At 45.6% G+C, this 15,458-nt stretch overlaps 1 protein-coding gene across 1 annotated transcript; it reads right to left on the minus strand.

The window, feature by feature from the left end:
- Window positions 1-13,344: 13,344 nt before the first annotated feature.
- Window positions 13,345-15,117, minus strand: LOC125509122 (ethylene-responsive transcription factor RAP2-4). The gene has a single exon (XM_048674008.2). The coding sequence runs from the start codon at window positions 14,599-14,601 to the stop codon at window positions 13,747-13,749; it is 855 nt and encodes a 284-aa protein (XP_048529965.1). The 5' UTR covers window positions 14,602-15,117; the 3' UTR covers window positions 13,345-13,746.
- Between the last annotated feature and the right edge of the window lie 341 nt (window positions 15,118-15,458).

Raw genomic sequence — 15,458 nt, forward strand, 5'->3', positions numbered from 1 at the left:
CTGTCCGGAGACCCCCTAATCCAGGACTCCCTCAGTCTCTCTCAAGAAACCCTGCAATCAAATAACAAAGAGTCTCCTGTGTCCCCAACACACCCAATACAATGGTAAATTGTATAGGTGCACTAGTTCGGCGAAGAGATGGTGATACAAGTGCAATATGGATGGTAGATAAAGGTATTTGTAATCTGAAATTATAAAAACAGCAAGGTAACTAATAATAAAAGTGAGCGTAAATAGTATTGAAATGCGTGGAAATAAGGCCTAGGGTTCATACTTTCGCTAGTGTAAGTTCCCTCAACAATACTAACATAATTGGATCACATAACTATCCCTAAACATGCAACAAAGAATCACTCCAAAGTCACTAATAGCGGAGAACGAACGAAGAGATTATGGTAGGGTACGGAACCACCTCAAAGTTATTCTTTCCAATCAATCCCTTGGGATATTCCTATAAGTGTCTGATGTCTACTACACAACCTTCTTCTTGTAGACGTTGTTGGGCCTCCAAGTGCAGAGGTTTGTAGGACAGTAGCAAATTTCCCTCAAGTGGATGACCTAAGGTTTATCAATCCGTAGGAGGCGTAGGATGAAGATGGTCTCTCTCAAGCAACCCTGCAACCAAATAACAAAGAGTCTCTTGTGTCCCCAACACAACCAATACAATGGTAAATTGTATAGGTGCACTAGTTCGGCGAAGAGATGGTGATACAAGTGGTATATGGATAGTAGATAAAGGTATTTGTAATATGAAATTGTAAAAATAGCAAGGTAACTAATGATAAAAGTGAGCGTAAACGGTATTGCAATGATAGTAAACAAGGCCTAGGGTTCATACTTTCACTAGTGTAAGTTCCCTCAACAATACTAACATAATTGGATCATAAAACTATCCCTCAACATGCGACACAGAGTGACTCCAAAGTCACTAATAGCGGAGAACGAACTAAGAGATTATGGTAGGGTACGAAACCACCTCAAAGTTATTCTTTCCAATCAATCTGTTGGGCTATTCCTATAAGTGTCACAAACAGCCCTAGAGTTCATACTAGAATAACACCTTAAGATACAAATCAACCAAAACCCTAATGTCACCTAGATACTCCAATGTCACCTCAAGTATCCGTGGGTATGATTATACGATATGCATCACACAATCTCAGATTCATCTATTCAACCAACACATCGGACCTCAAAGAGTGACCCAAAGTTCTACCAGAGAATCACGACGAAAACGTGTGCCAACCCCTATGCATAGGTTCATGGGCGGAACCCGCAAGTTTATCACCAAAACATACATCAAGTGAATCACGTGATATCCCATTGTTACCACAGATATCCACGGCAAGACATACATCAAGTGTTCTCAAATCTTTAAAGACTCAATCCGATAAGATTACTTCAAAGGGGAGACTCAATTCATTACAAGAGAGTAGAGGGGGGAAAGAAACATCATAGGATCCAAATATAATAGCAAAGCTCGCGATACATCAAGATCGTATCATCTCAAGAACACAAGAGAGAGATCAAACACATAGCTACTGGTACATACCCTCAGCCCCGAGGGAGAACTACTCCCTCCTCGTCATGGAGAGCACCGGGATGATGAAGATGGCCATCGGAGAGGGATTGCCCCCTCCGGCAGGGTGCCGGAATGGGTCTAGATTGGTTTTCGGTGGCTACGGAGGCTTCTGGCGGCGGAACTCCTGATCTAATCTCTGTTCTGGAAGTTTTAGGATACGTGGGTATATATGGGTGAAAGGAGTACGTCGGTGGACCGAAGGGGGGGGCACGAGGCAGGGGGGCGCGCCCCAGGGGGGTGGGTGCGCCCCCTACCCTCGTGAGCTCCTCCTTCATCTTCTGACGTAGGGTCCAAGTCTATCCGGTAGGTTTCCTTCCAAAAATAACTTCTCTAGTTGATTTCGTTCCGTTTCGACTCTGTTTGATATTCCTTTTCTTCGAAACACTGAAATAGGCATAAAACAGCAAATCTGGGCTGGGCCTCCGGTTAATAGGTTAGTCCCAAAAATAATATAAAAGTGGAAAATAAAGCCCAATATTGCCCAAAACAGTAGATAATATAGCATGAAGCAATCAAAAATTATAGATACGTTGGAGACGTATCAAGCATCCCCAAGCTTAATTCCTGCTCGTCCTCGAGTAGGTAAATGATAAAATGGTAATTTTTGATGTGGAATGCTAGTTGGCATAATTTCAATGTAATTCTTCTTAATTGTGGTATGAATATTCAGATCCATAAGATTCAAGACAAAAGTTCATATTGACATAAAAATAATAATACTTCAAGCATACCAACTAAGCAATTATGTCTTCTCAAAATAACATGGCCAAGGAAAGCTATCCCTACAAAATCATATAGTCTGGCTATGCTCTATCTTCACCACACAAAATATTTAAATCATGCACAACCCCGATGACAAGCCAAGCAATTGTTTCATACTTTTGATGTTCTCAAACTTTTTCAATCTTCACGCAATACATGAGCGTGAGCCATGGATATAGCACTATAGGTGGAATAGAGTGGTGGTTGTGGAGAAGACAAAAAGGGGGAAGATAGTCTCACATCAACTAGGCGTATCAGCCATGCAACGGATGCACTAGAGCTATAAATGTATGAAAGCTCAACAAAAGAAACTAGTGGGTGTGCATCCAACTTGCTTGCTCACGAAGACCTAGGGCATTTTGAGGAAGCCCATCATTGGAATATACAAGCGAAGTTCTATAATGAAAGATTCCCACTAGTATATGAAAGTGGCAACATTGGAGACTCTCTATCATGAAGATCATGGTGCTACTTTGAAGCACAAGTGTGGTAAAAGGATAGTAGCATTGTCCCTTCTCTCTTTTTCTCTCATTTTTTTTATTTTTTATTTGGGCCTTTCTCCTTTTTTATGGCCTCTTTTTTTCTTTTTTTTATTTGGGCTTCTTTGGCCTCTTTTCTTTTTTTTATTTGGGCTTCTTTGGCCTCTTTTATTTATTTTTCGTCCGGAGTCTCATCCCGACTTGTGGGGGAATCATAGTCTCCATCATCCTTTCCTCACTGGGACAATGCTCTAATAATGATGATCATCACACTTTTATTTTTCTTACAACTCAAGAATTACAACTCAATACTTAGGATAAGATATGACTCTATATGAATGCCTCCGGCGGTGTACCGGGATGTGCAATGATGCATGAGTGACATGTATGAAAGAATTTGTGAACGGTGGCTTTGCCACAAATACGATGTCAACTACATGATCATGCAAAGCAATATGACAATGATGAAGCGTGTCATAATAAATAGAACGGTGGAAAGTTGCATGGCAATATATCTCGGAATGGCTATGGAAATGCCATAATAGGTAGGTATGGTGGCTGTTTTGAGGAAGGTATATGGTGGGTGTATGGTATCGGTGAAAGTTGCGCGGTACTAGAGAGGCTAGCAATGGTGGAAGGATGAGAGTGCGTATAATCCATGGACTCAACATTAGTCATAAAGAACTCACATACTTATTGCAAAAATCTATTAGTTATCGAAACAAAGTACTACGCGCATGCTCCTAGGGGGATAGATTGGTAGAAAAAAACCATCGCTCGTCCCCGACCGCCACTCATAAGGAAGGCAATCAATAAATAAATCATGCTCCGACTTCATCACATAACGGTTCACCATACGTGCATGCTACGGGAATCACAAACTTCAACACAAGTATTTCTCAAATTCACAACTACTCAACTAGCATGACTCTAATATCACCATCTCCATATCTCAAAACAATTATCAAGTATCAAACTTCTCATAGTATTCAACACACTCATAAGAGAATTTTATTATTCTTGAATACCTAGCATATTAGGATTTTAAGCAAATTACCATGCTATTTAAGACTCTCAAAATAATCTAAGTGAAGCATGAGAGTTCATCTATTTCTATAAAATAAAACCACCACCGTGATCTAAAAGGATATAAGTGAAGCACTAGAGCAAATGACAAACTACTCCGAAAGATATAAGTGAAGATCAATGAGTAGTCGAATAATTATGCAACTATGTGAAGACTCTCTAACATTTAATAATTTAAGATCTTGGTATTTTATTCAAACAGCAAGCAAAGCAAAATAAAATGACATCTAAGAATAGCAAACATCATGTGAAGAAGCAAAAACTTAGGATCAACCGATACTAACCGATAGTTGTTGAAGAAGAAAGGTGGGATGCCAACCGGGGCATCCCCAAGCTTAGACTCTTGAGAATTCTTGAAATATTATCTTGGGATGCCTTGGGCATCCCCAAGCTTGAGCTTTTGTGTCTCCTTAATTCCTCTCATATCATGGTCTCCCTAAATCTCAAAAGCTTCATCCACACAAAACTCAACAAGGACTCGTGAGATAAGTTAGTATAAACCATTGCAAAAACCTTATCATACTCTAGTGTAGAAAATCACTAAAATTATTATTCAACATTGCATACTAAATGCCTCTGCATATTTAATAGTCCTATCCTCAAATAGAATCATTAAAGAAGCAAACATATGCAAACAATGCAAACATAACAGCAATCTGCCTAAACAGGATAGTCTGTAAAGAATGCTGCAACATCCATACTTCCCTAGCTCCAAAAATTATGAATGAAAATTCCCACTGTAGTAAATTTATCAGATATTAATATGCAAAAGGTTTCAACATTTTATCATATTCTGACTTTTCTAGGGAATTATTGCAACAGCGGTAAACTTTCTGTTTTCAAACAGCAACATGTATACTTGTAACATAGGCATAGTAAAGGCTATCAATGCCACTTTTATTGAAATAAAAGATGAAAAACATTGTTCTAAATAAAAGCAAGCAAATCCTAACAAGATAAATTGACGCTCCAAGCAAAACACATATCATGTGGCGAATAAAAATATAGCTCCAAGTAAAGTTACCGATGAACGAAGACGAAAGAGGGGATGCCTTCCGGGGTATCCCCAGGCTTAGGCTCTTGGTTATCCTTGAATATTACCATGGGGTTCCATGGGCATCCCCAAGATTAGGCTCTTGCCACTCCTTATTCCATAGTCCATCGAATCCTTACCCAAAACTTGAAAACTTCACAACACAAAACTTAACAGAAAACTCGTAAGCTCCGTTAGTATAAGCAAACAAAAGACCACTTCAAGGTACTGTAATGAACTCATTATTTATTTAAATTGGTGTTAAACCTACTTTATTCCAACTTATCCATGGTTTATAAAGTATTTTACTAGCCATAGATTCATCAAAATAAGCAAACAACACACAAAAAACAGAATCTGTCAAAAACAGAACAGTCTGTAGTAATCTGTATCAAACGTATACTTATGGAACCCATAAAATTCTCAAATAAATATCTGGACCTGATGAATTTATCTATTAATCATTTGAAAAAATAATTAACTAAATAGCACCCTCCAAATAAAAATGGCATCAATTCTCGTGAGCGCTAAAGTTTCTGTTTTTTACAGCATGATCAACAAGACTTTCCCCAAGTCTTCCCAAAGGTTCTACTTGGCACAAACACTAATTAAAAGCATAAAACCACATATAAACATAGGCTAGATGAATTATTTATTACTAAACAGGAACAAAAATCAAGGAACAAAATTGAAGTTGGGTTGCCTCCCAACAAGCACTATCGTTTAACGCCCCTAGCTAGGCATGATGATTTCAATGATGCTCACATAAAGGATAAGAATTGTAACATAAAGAGAGCATAATGAAGAATATGACTAGCACATTTAAGCCTAACCTACTTCCTATTCATAGGGATTTTGTGAGAAAACAACTTGTGGGAACAATAATCAACTAGCATAGGAAGGCAAAACAAGCATAACTTCAAAACTTTAAGCACATAGAGAGGAAACTTGATATTATTGAATTCCTACAAGCATATATTACTCCCTCATAATAATTTTCAGTAGCATCATGAATGAATTCAACAATATAACCTTCACATAAAGAATTCTTTTCATGATCTACAAGCATAGAATTTTTATTACTCTCCACATAAGCAAACTTCTTCTCATGAATAATAGTGGGAGCAAACTTGACAAAATAACTATCATGTGATTGAAAATTAAGATCAAGATGACAAGTTTCATGGTTATCATTATTATTTAAAGCATACGTGCCATCACAATAATCATCATAGATAGGAGGCATGCTTTCATCACAATAAATTTGCTCATCAAAACTTGGGGGACAAAAAATATCATCTTCATAAAGCATAGCTTCCCCAAGCTTGTGGCTTTGCATATCATTAGCATCATGGATATTCAAGGAATTCATACTAACAACATTGCAATCATGCTCATCATTCAAATATTTAGTGCCAAACATTTTATAGAGTTCTTCTTCTAGCACTTGAGCACAATTATCCTTTCCATCATACTCGCGAAAGATATTAAAAAAGTGAAGCGTATGAGACAAACTGAATTACATTTTTTGTAATTTTCTTTTATAAACTAAACTAGTGATAAAACAAGAAACTAAAAGACTCGATTGCAAGATCTAAAGATATACCTTCAAGCACTCACCTCCCCGGCAACGGCGCCAGAAAAGAGCTTGATGTCTACTACACAACCTTCTTCTTGTAGACGTTGTTGGGCCTCCAAGTGCAGAGGTTTGTAGGACAGTAGCAAATTTCCCTCAAGTGGATGACCTAAGGTTTATCAATCCGTAGGAGTCGTAGGATGAAGATGGTCTCTCTCAAGCAACCCTGCAACCAAATAACAAAGAGTCTCTTCTGTCCCCAACACACCCAATACAGTGGTAAATTGTATAGGTGCACTAGTTCGGCGAAGAGATGGTGATACAAGTGCAATATGGATGGTAGATAAAGGTATTTGTAATATGAAATTATAAAAACAGCAAGGTAACTAATAATAAAAGTGGGCGTAAACGGTATTGCAATGCGTGGAAATAAGGCCTAGGGTTCATACTTTCGCTAGTGTAAGTTCCCTCAACAATACTAACATAATTGGATCACATAACTATCCCTAAACATGCAACAAAGAGTCACTCCAAAGTCACTAATAGCGGAGAACGAACGAAGAGATTATGGTAGGGTACGAAACCACCTCAAAGTTATTCTTTCCAATCAATCCGTTGGGCTATTCCTATAAGTGTCACAAACAGACCTAGAGTTCGTACTAGAATAACACCTTAAGATACAAATCAACCAAAACCCTAATGTCACCTAGATATTCCAATGTCACCTCAAGTATCTGTGGGTATGATTATACGCTATGCATCACACAATCTCAGATTCATCTATTCAACCAACACATAGGACCTCAAAGAGTGCCCCAAAGTTCTACCAGAGAATCACGAGGAAAATGTGTGCCAACCCCTATGCATAGGTTCATGGGCGGAACCCGCAAGTTGATCACCAAAACATACATCAAGTGAGTCACGTGATATCCCATTGTCACCACAGATATCCACGGCAAGACATACATCAAGTGTTCTCAAATCTTTAAAGACTCAATCCAATAAGATTACTTCAAAGGGGAAACTCAATTCATTACAAGAGAGTAGAGGGGGGAAAGAAACATCATAGGATCCAAATATAATAGCAAAGCTCGCGATACATCAAGATCGTATCATCTCAAGAACACGAGAGAGAAAGAGAGATCAAACACATAGCTACTGGTTCATACCCTCAGCCCCGAGGGAGAACTACTCCCTCCTCGTCATGGAGAGCACCGGGATGATGAAGATGGCCACCGGAGAGGGATTTCCCCCTCCGGCAGGGTGCCGGAACGGGTCTAGATTGGTTTTCGGTGGCTACGGAGGCTTCTGGCAGCGGAACTCCCGATCTAATCTATGTCTGGAAGTTTTAGGATACGTGGGTATATATGGGTTAAAGGAGTACGTCGGTGGACCGAAGGGGGGGGGCATGAGGCAGGGGGCGCGCCCCAGGGGGGTGGGCACGCCCCCTACCGTCGTGAGCTCCTCCTTCATCTTCTGACGTAGGGTCCAAGTCTATCTGGTAGGTTTCCTTCCAAAAATAACTTCTCCAGTTGATTTCGTTCCGTTTCGACTCCGTTTGATATTCCTTTTCTTCGAAACACTAAAATAGGCATAAAACAGCAAATCTGGGCTGGGCCTCCGGTTAATAGGTTAGTCCCAAAAATAATATAAAAGTGGAAAATAAAGCCCAATATTGCCCAAAATAGTAGATAATATAGCATGGAGCAATCAAAAATTATAGATACGTTGGAGACGTATCAGTGTCACAAACAGCCCTAGAGTTTGTACTAGAATAACACCTTAAGACACAAATCAATCAAAACCCTAATCTCACCTAGATACTCCAATGTCACCTCAAGTATCCGTGGGTATGATTATACGATATGCATCACACAATCTCAGATTCATCTATTCAACCAACACAAAGGACCCCAAAGAGTGCCCCAAAGTTTTGCCGGAGAATCACGACGAAAACGTGTGCCAAACCCTATGCATAGGTTCATGGGCGGAACCCGCAAGTTGATCACCAAAACATACATCAAGTGAATCACGTGATATGCCATTGTCACCACAGATATCCACGGCAAGACATACATCAAGTGTTCTAAAATCTTTAAAGACTCAATCCGATAAGATAACTTCAAAGGGGAAACTCAATTCATTACAAGAGAGTAGAGGGGGGAAGAAACATCATAGGATCCAAATATAATAGCAAAGCTCGCGATACATCAAGATCGTATCACCTCAAGAACACGAGAGAGAGATCAAACACATAGCTACTGGTACATACCCTCAGCCCCGAGGGAGAACTACTCCCTCCTCATCATGGAGAGCACCGGGATGATGAAGATGGCCACCGGAGAAGGATTGCCCCCTCCGGCAGGGTGCCGAATCGGGTCTAGATTGGTTTTCGGTGGCTACGGAGGCTTCTGGCGGCGGAACTCCCGATCTATTGTGCTCTCGGATGTTTTTAGGGTATATGGAGATATACAGGCGGAAGAAGTACGTCAGGGGGGCCACGAGGGGATCACGAGGGTGGAGGGCGCGCCCAGGGGGTGGGCGCGCCCCCTGCCTCGTGACCTCCTCGCAGATCCCCCGACGTGCACTCCAAGTCTTCTGCGCTTCTTTCCTTCCAAAAATGAGTTCCGTGAAGTTTCAGGTCAATTGGACTCCGTTTGATTTTCCTTTTCTTCGAAACCCTAAAACAGGGTAAAAACAGAAACTGGCACTGGGCTCTGGGTTAATAGGTTAGTCCCAAAAATGGTATAAAAGTGTATAATAAAGCCCATAAACATTCAAAACAGTAGATAATATAGCATGGAGCAATCAAAAATTATAGATACGTTGGAGACGTATCACGCACCAGCATCACTTGGATTACGTCGACGAGCTTGATGTCTTTATCCATCATGCTTTGAATGCGTGTTTGCAGCGCAATCAGCTCGTCTGACGAACACCAGTTCAGGTTCTTCTCGACCCAGGAGGTGAGTCGCGCGGGAGCACCGAAGTTGAATTCGGCAGCCGCGACCCAGGTGGCATCACGGGGTTCGGTGATGTAGAACCATTATTTCTGCCATTCCTTGACAGACTCCACGAATGTGCCTTTTGGCCAAGAGACATTGGTGAGCTTCCTCACCATGGCGCCTTCGCACTCTGCGTGCTGGCCATCCACCACCTTCAGCTTCACATGGAAGATTTTGAGCCACAACCCGAAGTGGGGTTGGATGCGTAGGAAGGCCTCGCACACGACGATGAACGCCAAGATATTGAGGAAGGAGTTCGGGAATAGGTCATGGAAGTCTATCCCGTAGTAGAACATTAGCCCGCGGACGAAGGGGTGGAGTGGAAACCCTAGCCCGCGAAGGAAATGGGGGACGAATACTACCCTCTCGTTGGGCTTCGGCGTGGGAATGATTTGTCCCTGGGCTGGAAGACGGTGGGAGATTTCCTTCGCCAAGTACCCAGCCGCCCGAAGCTCGGTAATATCCTCCTTGACGAAGGAGGCCATCCACTTGCCTTCACCGCCGGATCCGGACATGGTTGAGTGCTTGCTCGAATGTGAAACAGATGGGAACTTGGGCGCTGGAGCTCAAGAGTGGAAAGGCAGAGGAAGAGAGAAGGCGTGGGAAGAAGAAAGGGGATTCTTATCTCCTTTTAAAGGCAGTGAATATTGAACGCCTCCCCACTCGCCTTAAAATTCGCCTACTCCCAAGGGTTGTGTAAACGGCACGGTTGGGTTACCCACGCCCGTATTGATGAGAATCCCGCAATAAGGGGACACGATCTATGCTTCGACAAGACGCGCCAATGGCGGCCGCGTCTCGAAACATGGAGCGGCAGACGAAAAACGGTTTGAAATTGTGACCGGTCAGACGAGATGTCGTGTTGCAAAAAGTTGTCGGCGGATTGGACTCGTGGATTATTATATTCTCTCTGCGTTTGTGTGTGGTGTGTGTGTGTGTGTTACAGGTCCGGACACGATCAATACGTCCGAAGACTATCTTGGAGTTCGGAAGGAGGAACCCGCCTTGCAATACCGAAGACAGATCTACGTGCCGGATACCTTGTCATTGACGCCAGGTTCAGGGGCTACTGAGGGAGTCCTGGACTAAGGGGTCCTCGCGCGTTCGGCCTATTAGCCATGGGCCGGATTGATGGGCTGTGAAGACACGAAGACCGAAGACTGTACCCGTGTCCGTATGGGACTCTCCTTGGCGTGGAGGGCAAGCTTGGCGACCGAACATGTAGATTCCTTTCTTTGTAACCGGCCTTGTGTAACCCTAGATCCTCCCGGTGTCTATATAAACCGAAGGACTTAGTCCGAAGGGAGAGATACATTATCATAGTCATACAGGCTAGACTTGTAGGGTTTAGCCATTACGATCTCGTGATAGATCAACTCTTATAATACTCATATTCATCAAGATCAATCAAGCAAGACGTAGGGTATTACCTCCATAGAGAGGGCCCGAGACGCACAGTGTGTCCCTTGTCTCCTGTTACCATCGACCTTAGACGCACAGTTCGGGACCGCCTACCCGAGATCCGCCGGTTTTGACACCGACAACCATCCCCACGACGCAGGAGAGAGGGAGGCCCCCGCCATCGTCGTCGGCCCCAGGTTATAGGTCGCCGGCGTCCTTCGAAGGCGACGGAGGGAGGGGGAGGGAAGGAAGAAGAGCCCCCGACGGCTAGGGTTTTGCCCCGCTTGAGTCGCTCGAGCAGGGGCGACGCGGGAGGGGGGAGGGGCAAGAGTGTTGTGCAAGGGACAAGAAGGACTAATAAATTAGGACGAGGGCAAAAGTACTTCGGGATACCCTCCCGAAGAACCCCAACAATAATTCTGCAGCTGAAGAATCCAGATAAAAATTCTGCACCATTCCTTTTTTACCTGGAATTCTTACTATACTACTCCCTTCATTTCTAAATATAAGTCTTTTAGACATTTCAAATGGACAACAGCATACGGATGTATTTAGACATATTTTAGAGTATAGATTCACTCATTTTGCTCTGTATGTAGTCACTTGTTGGAATCTTTAGAAAAACTTATATTTGGGAATGGAGGGAGTACAAGTCTCAGTTAGTAGTGGTGCAACATTTTCCCTCCATGTGAGGCATGTATTTTCAAGATATCAGATGCGGTATCTCGTTGGTTGGCCACACGCGTAAACTGGAGCTGGTAGCGCAGTGCACACGCTAGCAAGTGCAGTGGGGCGGCACCCGGGCGGCCTCGCCGTTCAGACTCGTTCACGTGTTTTCAGTAAGTTGTACGTACTGTACTACCATATGAAAAACTAGGATATCTGTTATCTTTTCTCCTGTGTTAACTCGTGGCCACGGAGTGATGGGCTGCTGTTATGGCTAACCCAACCACTAAAAAAAGAGATAATAACCACCAGTACTAATTCGGTCACCAACACGAAGATGACGGGTAAGGAGTGCAATGAAAAAGGGAAAAGAGAGGAGCGAATGTGTGAGCAGCGAGGGAGGCCAGGAGAAACCGCCCGTGATAGGGAGGGCCCACCGACAGGCAGAGGCGCCAACGTACGGCAGCACGCCCGCTTTTGTCCAGTGGGTTGGTGTGCCTTCCTTTTGCATTTACAACGAACCGAAGATGGAATGCAACACGAATGGATAGGAGCGTGTGCCCTGTGCATTCGAGTGCCAGTTACCATATGCCAAAGCAAAGCAACGCAACGCCAGATACCCATCCACTCCACACGCTGGTGGTGGTGGTGGTAGTGATCCGTCCACTGCTACTCTACGCTGGCTGTTCCGTTCCGGGGCTTCCTGTTTCCCCTTTTGACCGGAGATGAGGCAGGCAGGCAGGCAGGCGTGCACAGCGCGGACGAGACTGGGCAGTGCCGCTGGCCCCACGATTCCCAGACGATTCTTTTCTTCCCCCCGACGGAGGTGTGGGTGGGTGGGCCCGCCCTCGTCATGTCACATCGGCTGTGCGTTCCGCGCGGACGCGGAGCCTACGCGGACTCGCCGTCAATTTCTGGCGGGAAATAGTATTTACTTTGGCGCCCTCGCTTCAACTTTCAACCCCCCTACTCTTCTGCTGCTAGTTTTCTCCGAACGCCGTTTTCCGAAACACTCACGATCAGCTGTTGCTTGTACTACGTGCTGATGCACTGAGAGAAAACGGCGACCATTTTCCCAATATATAAATCTTTCTAGTATTTTGTTCACATCCAGGTAAACTGGGTCAAATTTAAGCACGGCGGGGGCATCCGTGGGCATTTCTGGAACGCGCGCGCGATCGCCACGAAAACGATGGGGACGGACGCATCATCAGTTCAGCATGGCAGCAATGCAACGGCGCTCCGGTAGGTGACAAAGGGGATCACGTCGTCGTCGGACCCGTCTGCTTCGAGGAGCGTGAAATTTGCCTACAAATACTACTAAAAATATCGCCTCGAGAAGCTTCCTGCCAGCTAACGTCCAGCCCAGCGCGATCCGTTCGACCTACTCCATTGTTAGGAAATACGTATCGGAATAATAGCCCACGATGTGGATGTGTTCCCCTTTTTCCTTTTTGCTTGTTCTACCTTGACTGAAAATGAAATGAGATGGTTCCTCAAGCAACCGTGATCGAGCACAAAAGACGTGAACACGGATACAAGTTTGGTCGCCAGGCGTCCAAGCCAAACATGAATTTCTCGAGCTAAAACTATAAACTATCGATTGCAAGTCTGAAACACAGTATCTGCGCATGTAGTACTAAAGAATTACAGTCACGTTCACTACCACTAGTTCCATTTCGCAGACTGACATTTCAAGAATTTCACAAGACAAAAACGTATGATTTTCATGAATTTACAAGACAAAACAACCATTAACAACAAAATAATATTCCACATTACATGATTTTTGACGAGCTAATTTTACATGACAAGACTCCCACTGTTACAATCTGCAGAGCAGCGGAAGGAACAGCACCTAGCTAGAACCATGGACACAAGACTTCACCGGCCGGAGTCACTGACCAGTGACCGACCACCGGAGACGCCGGGCACAAAAACGCCGGCTTATAGTCATCCGGGACGGACTAACCAAACCCTACCACAAGAGAACAAATAATAGATCTACACAATGAACAAGGATTAGAGACTTAGAGCTAATCCGCTAAAAGCCCGTGCAGAATGTCTAAAATGCCATCTGCATCGCGGCGACCCATTAACCTAACATCATGACACGCTAAAGACAGTAGTAGTAGCTGACGAACACAAACTGGGTGCTAATTGGCGGCGAGAAGCGAGTCCCAGTCGATCTCGTACGACGGGTACTTGGTGAGGGCGAAGCAGGCTGCCTCATCCCATGGCGCCTCGCTGAAGTCGAGCTGCTGCATCTCTGGAACCTCTGCTGCGGTGGTGGTGGCGGGTGACGGTGACGACTCCGCGGACTCCAGCGAGGACGACGCCTCGTCGGAGGACGGCGAGGAGCAGTTGCTGGTGGGGGTGGACGACGTGGCTGCGGCGGTGGACGCGGAGACGGAGGCGGACTTCTTGGCGTTCTTGGAGGCGGTGATGTTCTGGCAGAGGGTCTGGAGCTTGGCGTCAACGGAGGCATGGAGCGGGCCGCGGGAGGCAGCGTTGTCGGGGAAGTTGAGGCGCGCTGCGTCGCCGCGGAGGCGGTAGGCTGCCTGGTCGTAGGCGAGGGCCGCCTCCTCGGCGGTGTCGAAGGTGCCGAGCCAGAGGCGGGTGCGGTTGCGGGGGAGGCGGATCTCCGCCACCCACTTGCCCCAGTGGCGCTGCCGCACGCCACGGTAGAGCTTCTGCGGCCGCGGCGGGGTCGCCGCTGCCACCGAAGCAGGCTTCATGGGCTGGGGCCGCGGGCCGAGGTGGCCCGGCTGGCCGGTCTGGCGCTGGAGGTGGAGGCGTGCCTGGATGTAGTGCATCTGGGCCGGGCTGAGCTCGGTCTGGGCCTGTGCCTGCACCCCGTACGGGTACCCACTGTAGGCAGCGTGGGGGAAGGAGAATGGCGAGGTGGGACTAAGGTGGGAGTGGAGTGGAGGGGGGGCAGAGGCTTCTCGGATAAAAGGCTCGAGTGCTCTCACCAGATCCTCCCCGGACAGATCTATAGCGGCAGCCATCTAAGGAGCTAGGAAGAACTCTTTTTTTGGATTTTTGTTTTTTGGAAAGATGAACAAGAAAGAAATCTGCCTGGTTTCCAAACCAAAACCTAGAACAGGCAGAGAAAATCAACAACAGCCACGGCAAAAAGAGATGGCGTTGGTGGTAGATCTAGACACAACGAGCAAGGAGGTGTGGAAAAAGAACCTCGCCTGGCCGATTACTACAACTAAAAGAGAAGAAAAACGAACAGATCTGGAGCCCCTGGATCTAAAACGTCCTGGAGACCTCGCTGCCTGCCGAGTGAACAAGGAGACGAACAGGGGAGGGGGGGAGAGGGCTTGGGATTCAAAGAACTTTACCTTGAAGACGCAAGAACTCGCTCGGATCTATTCTTACCTCGCTCGAACTCACGTGAGTGGTTTGTGGTTGCTGGGATTGGGGCTTTTTCGGTGGCTGGTGGCTTGGTGGAAGGTGTGTGGACGAAGGTCGGAGTGGGCGAAATGGAGGCGGGGAGGAGGACTGGAGGGCCAAGCAGCTCCTTTATAGCGCGGGCGGCCCCTGGGCAGCCCGCAACTTCGTGACCCATGGTTTATCCTCTCCCGATTAATTATTGCCCCTTTTCCATCCTCTCGCGGTTGTTTAGGGCTGTGATTAGTGGTTTGCTTCGCTCCCACTCCTCCCCCCTCCGCGCGACTGTCATGTGGGACAGCGGGCAGATGCACAGGCAGGCATTAAATGCCCGATCGGATGTGCTGGGGAAAACCGCGTCGAGCAGCGGGGCTCCGCCACTGGGAGGACGCCAGGTGTCCTGCAAACCGACACCTGTGGGGCTGAGGAACCGGGTGTCGCCGGTGTGGCCGCCGTGGCGAGCCTT

Source organism: Triticum urartu, chromosome 5A, assembly GCF_056163025.1.
Source record: "Triticum urartu cultivar PI428250 chromosome 5A, HENAU_Tu73, whole genome shotgun sequence".
Classification (NCBI taxonomy): Eukaryota; Viridiplantae; Streptophyta; class Magnoliopsida; order Poales; family Poaceae; genus Triticum; species Triticum urartu.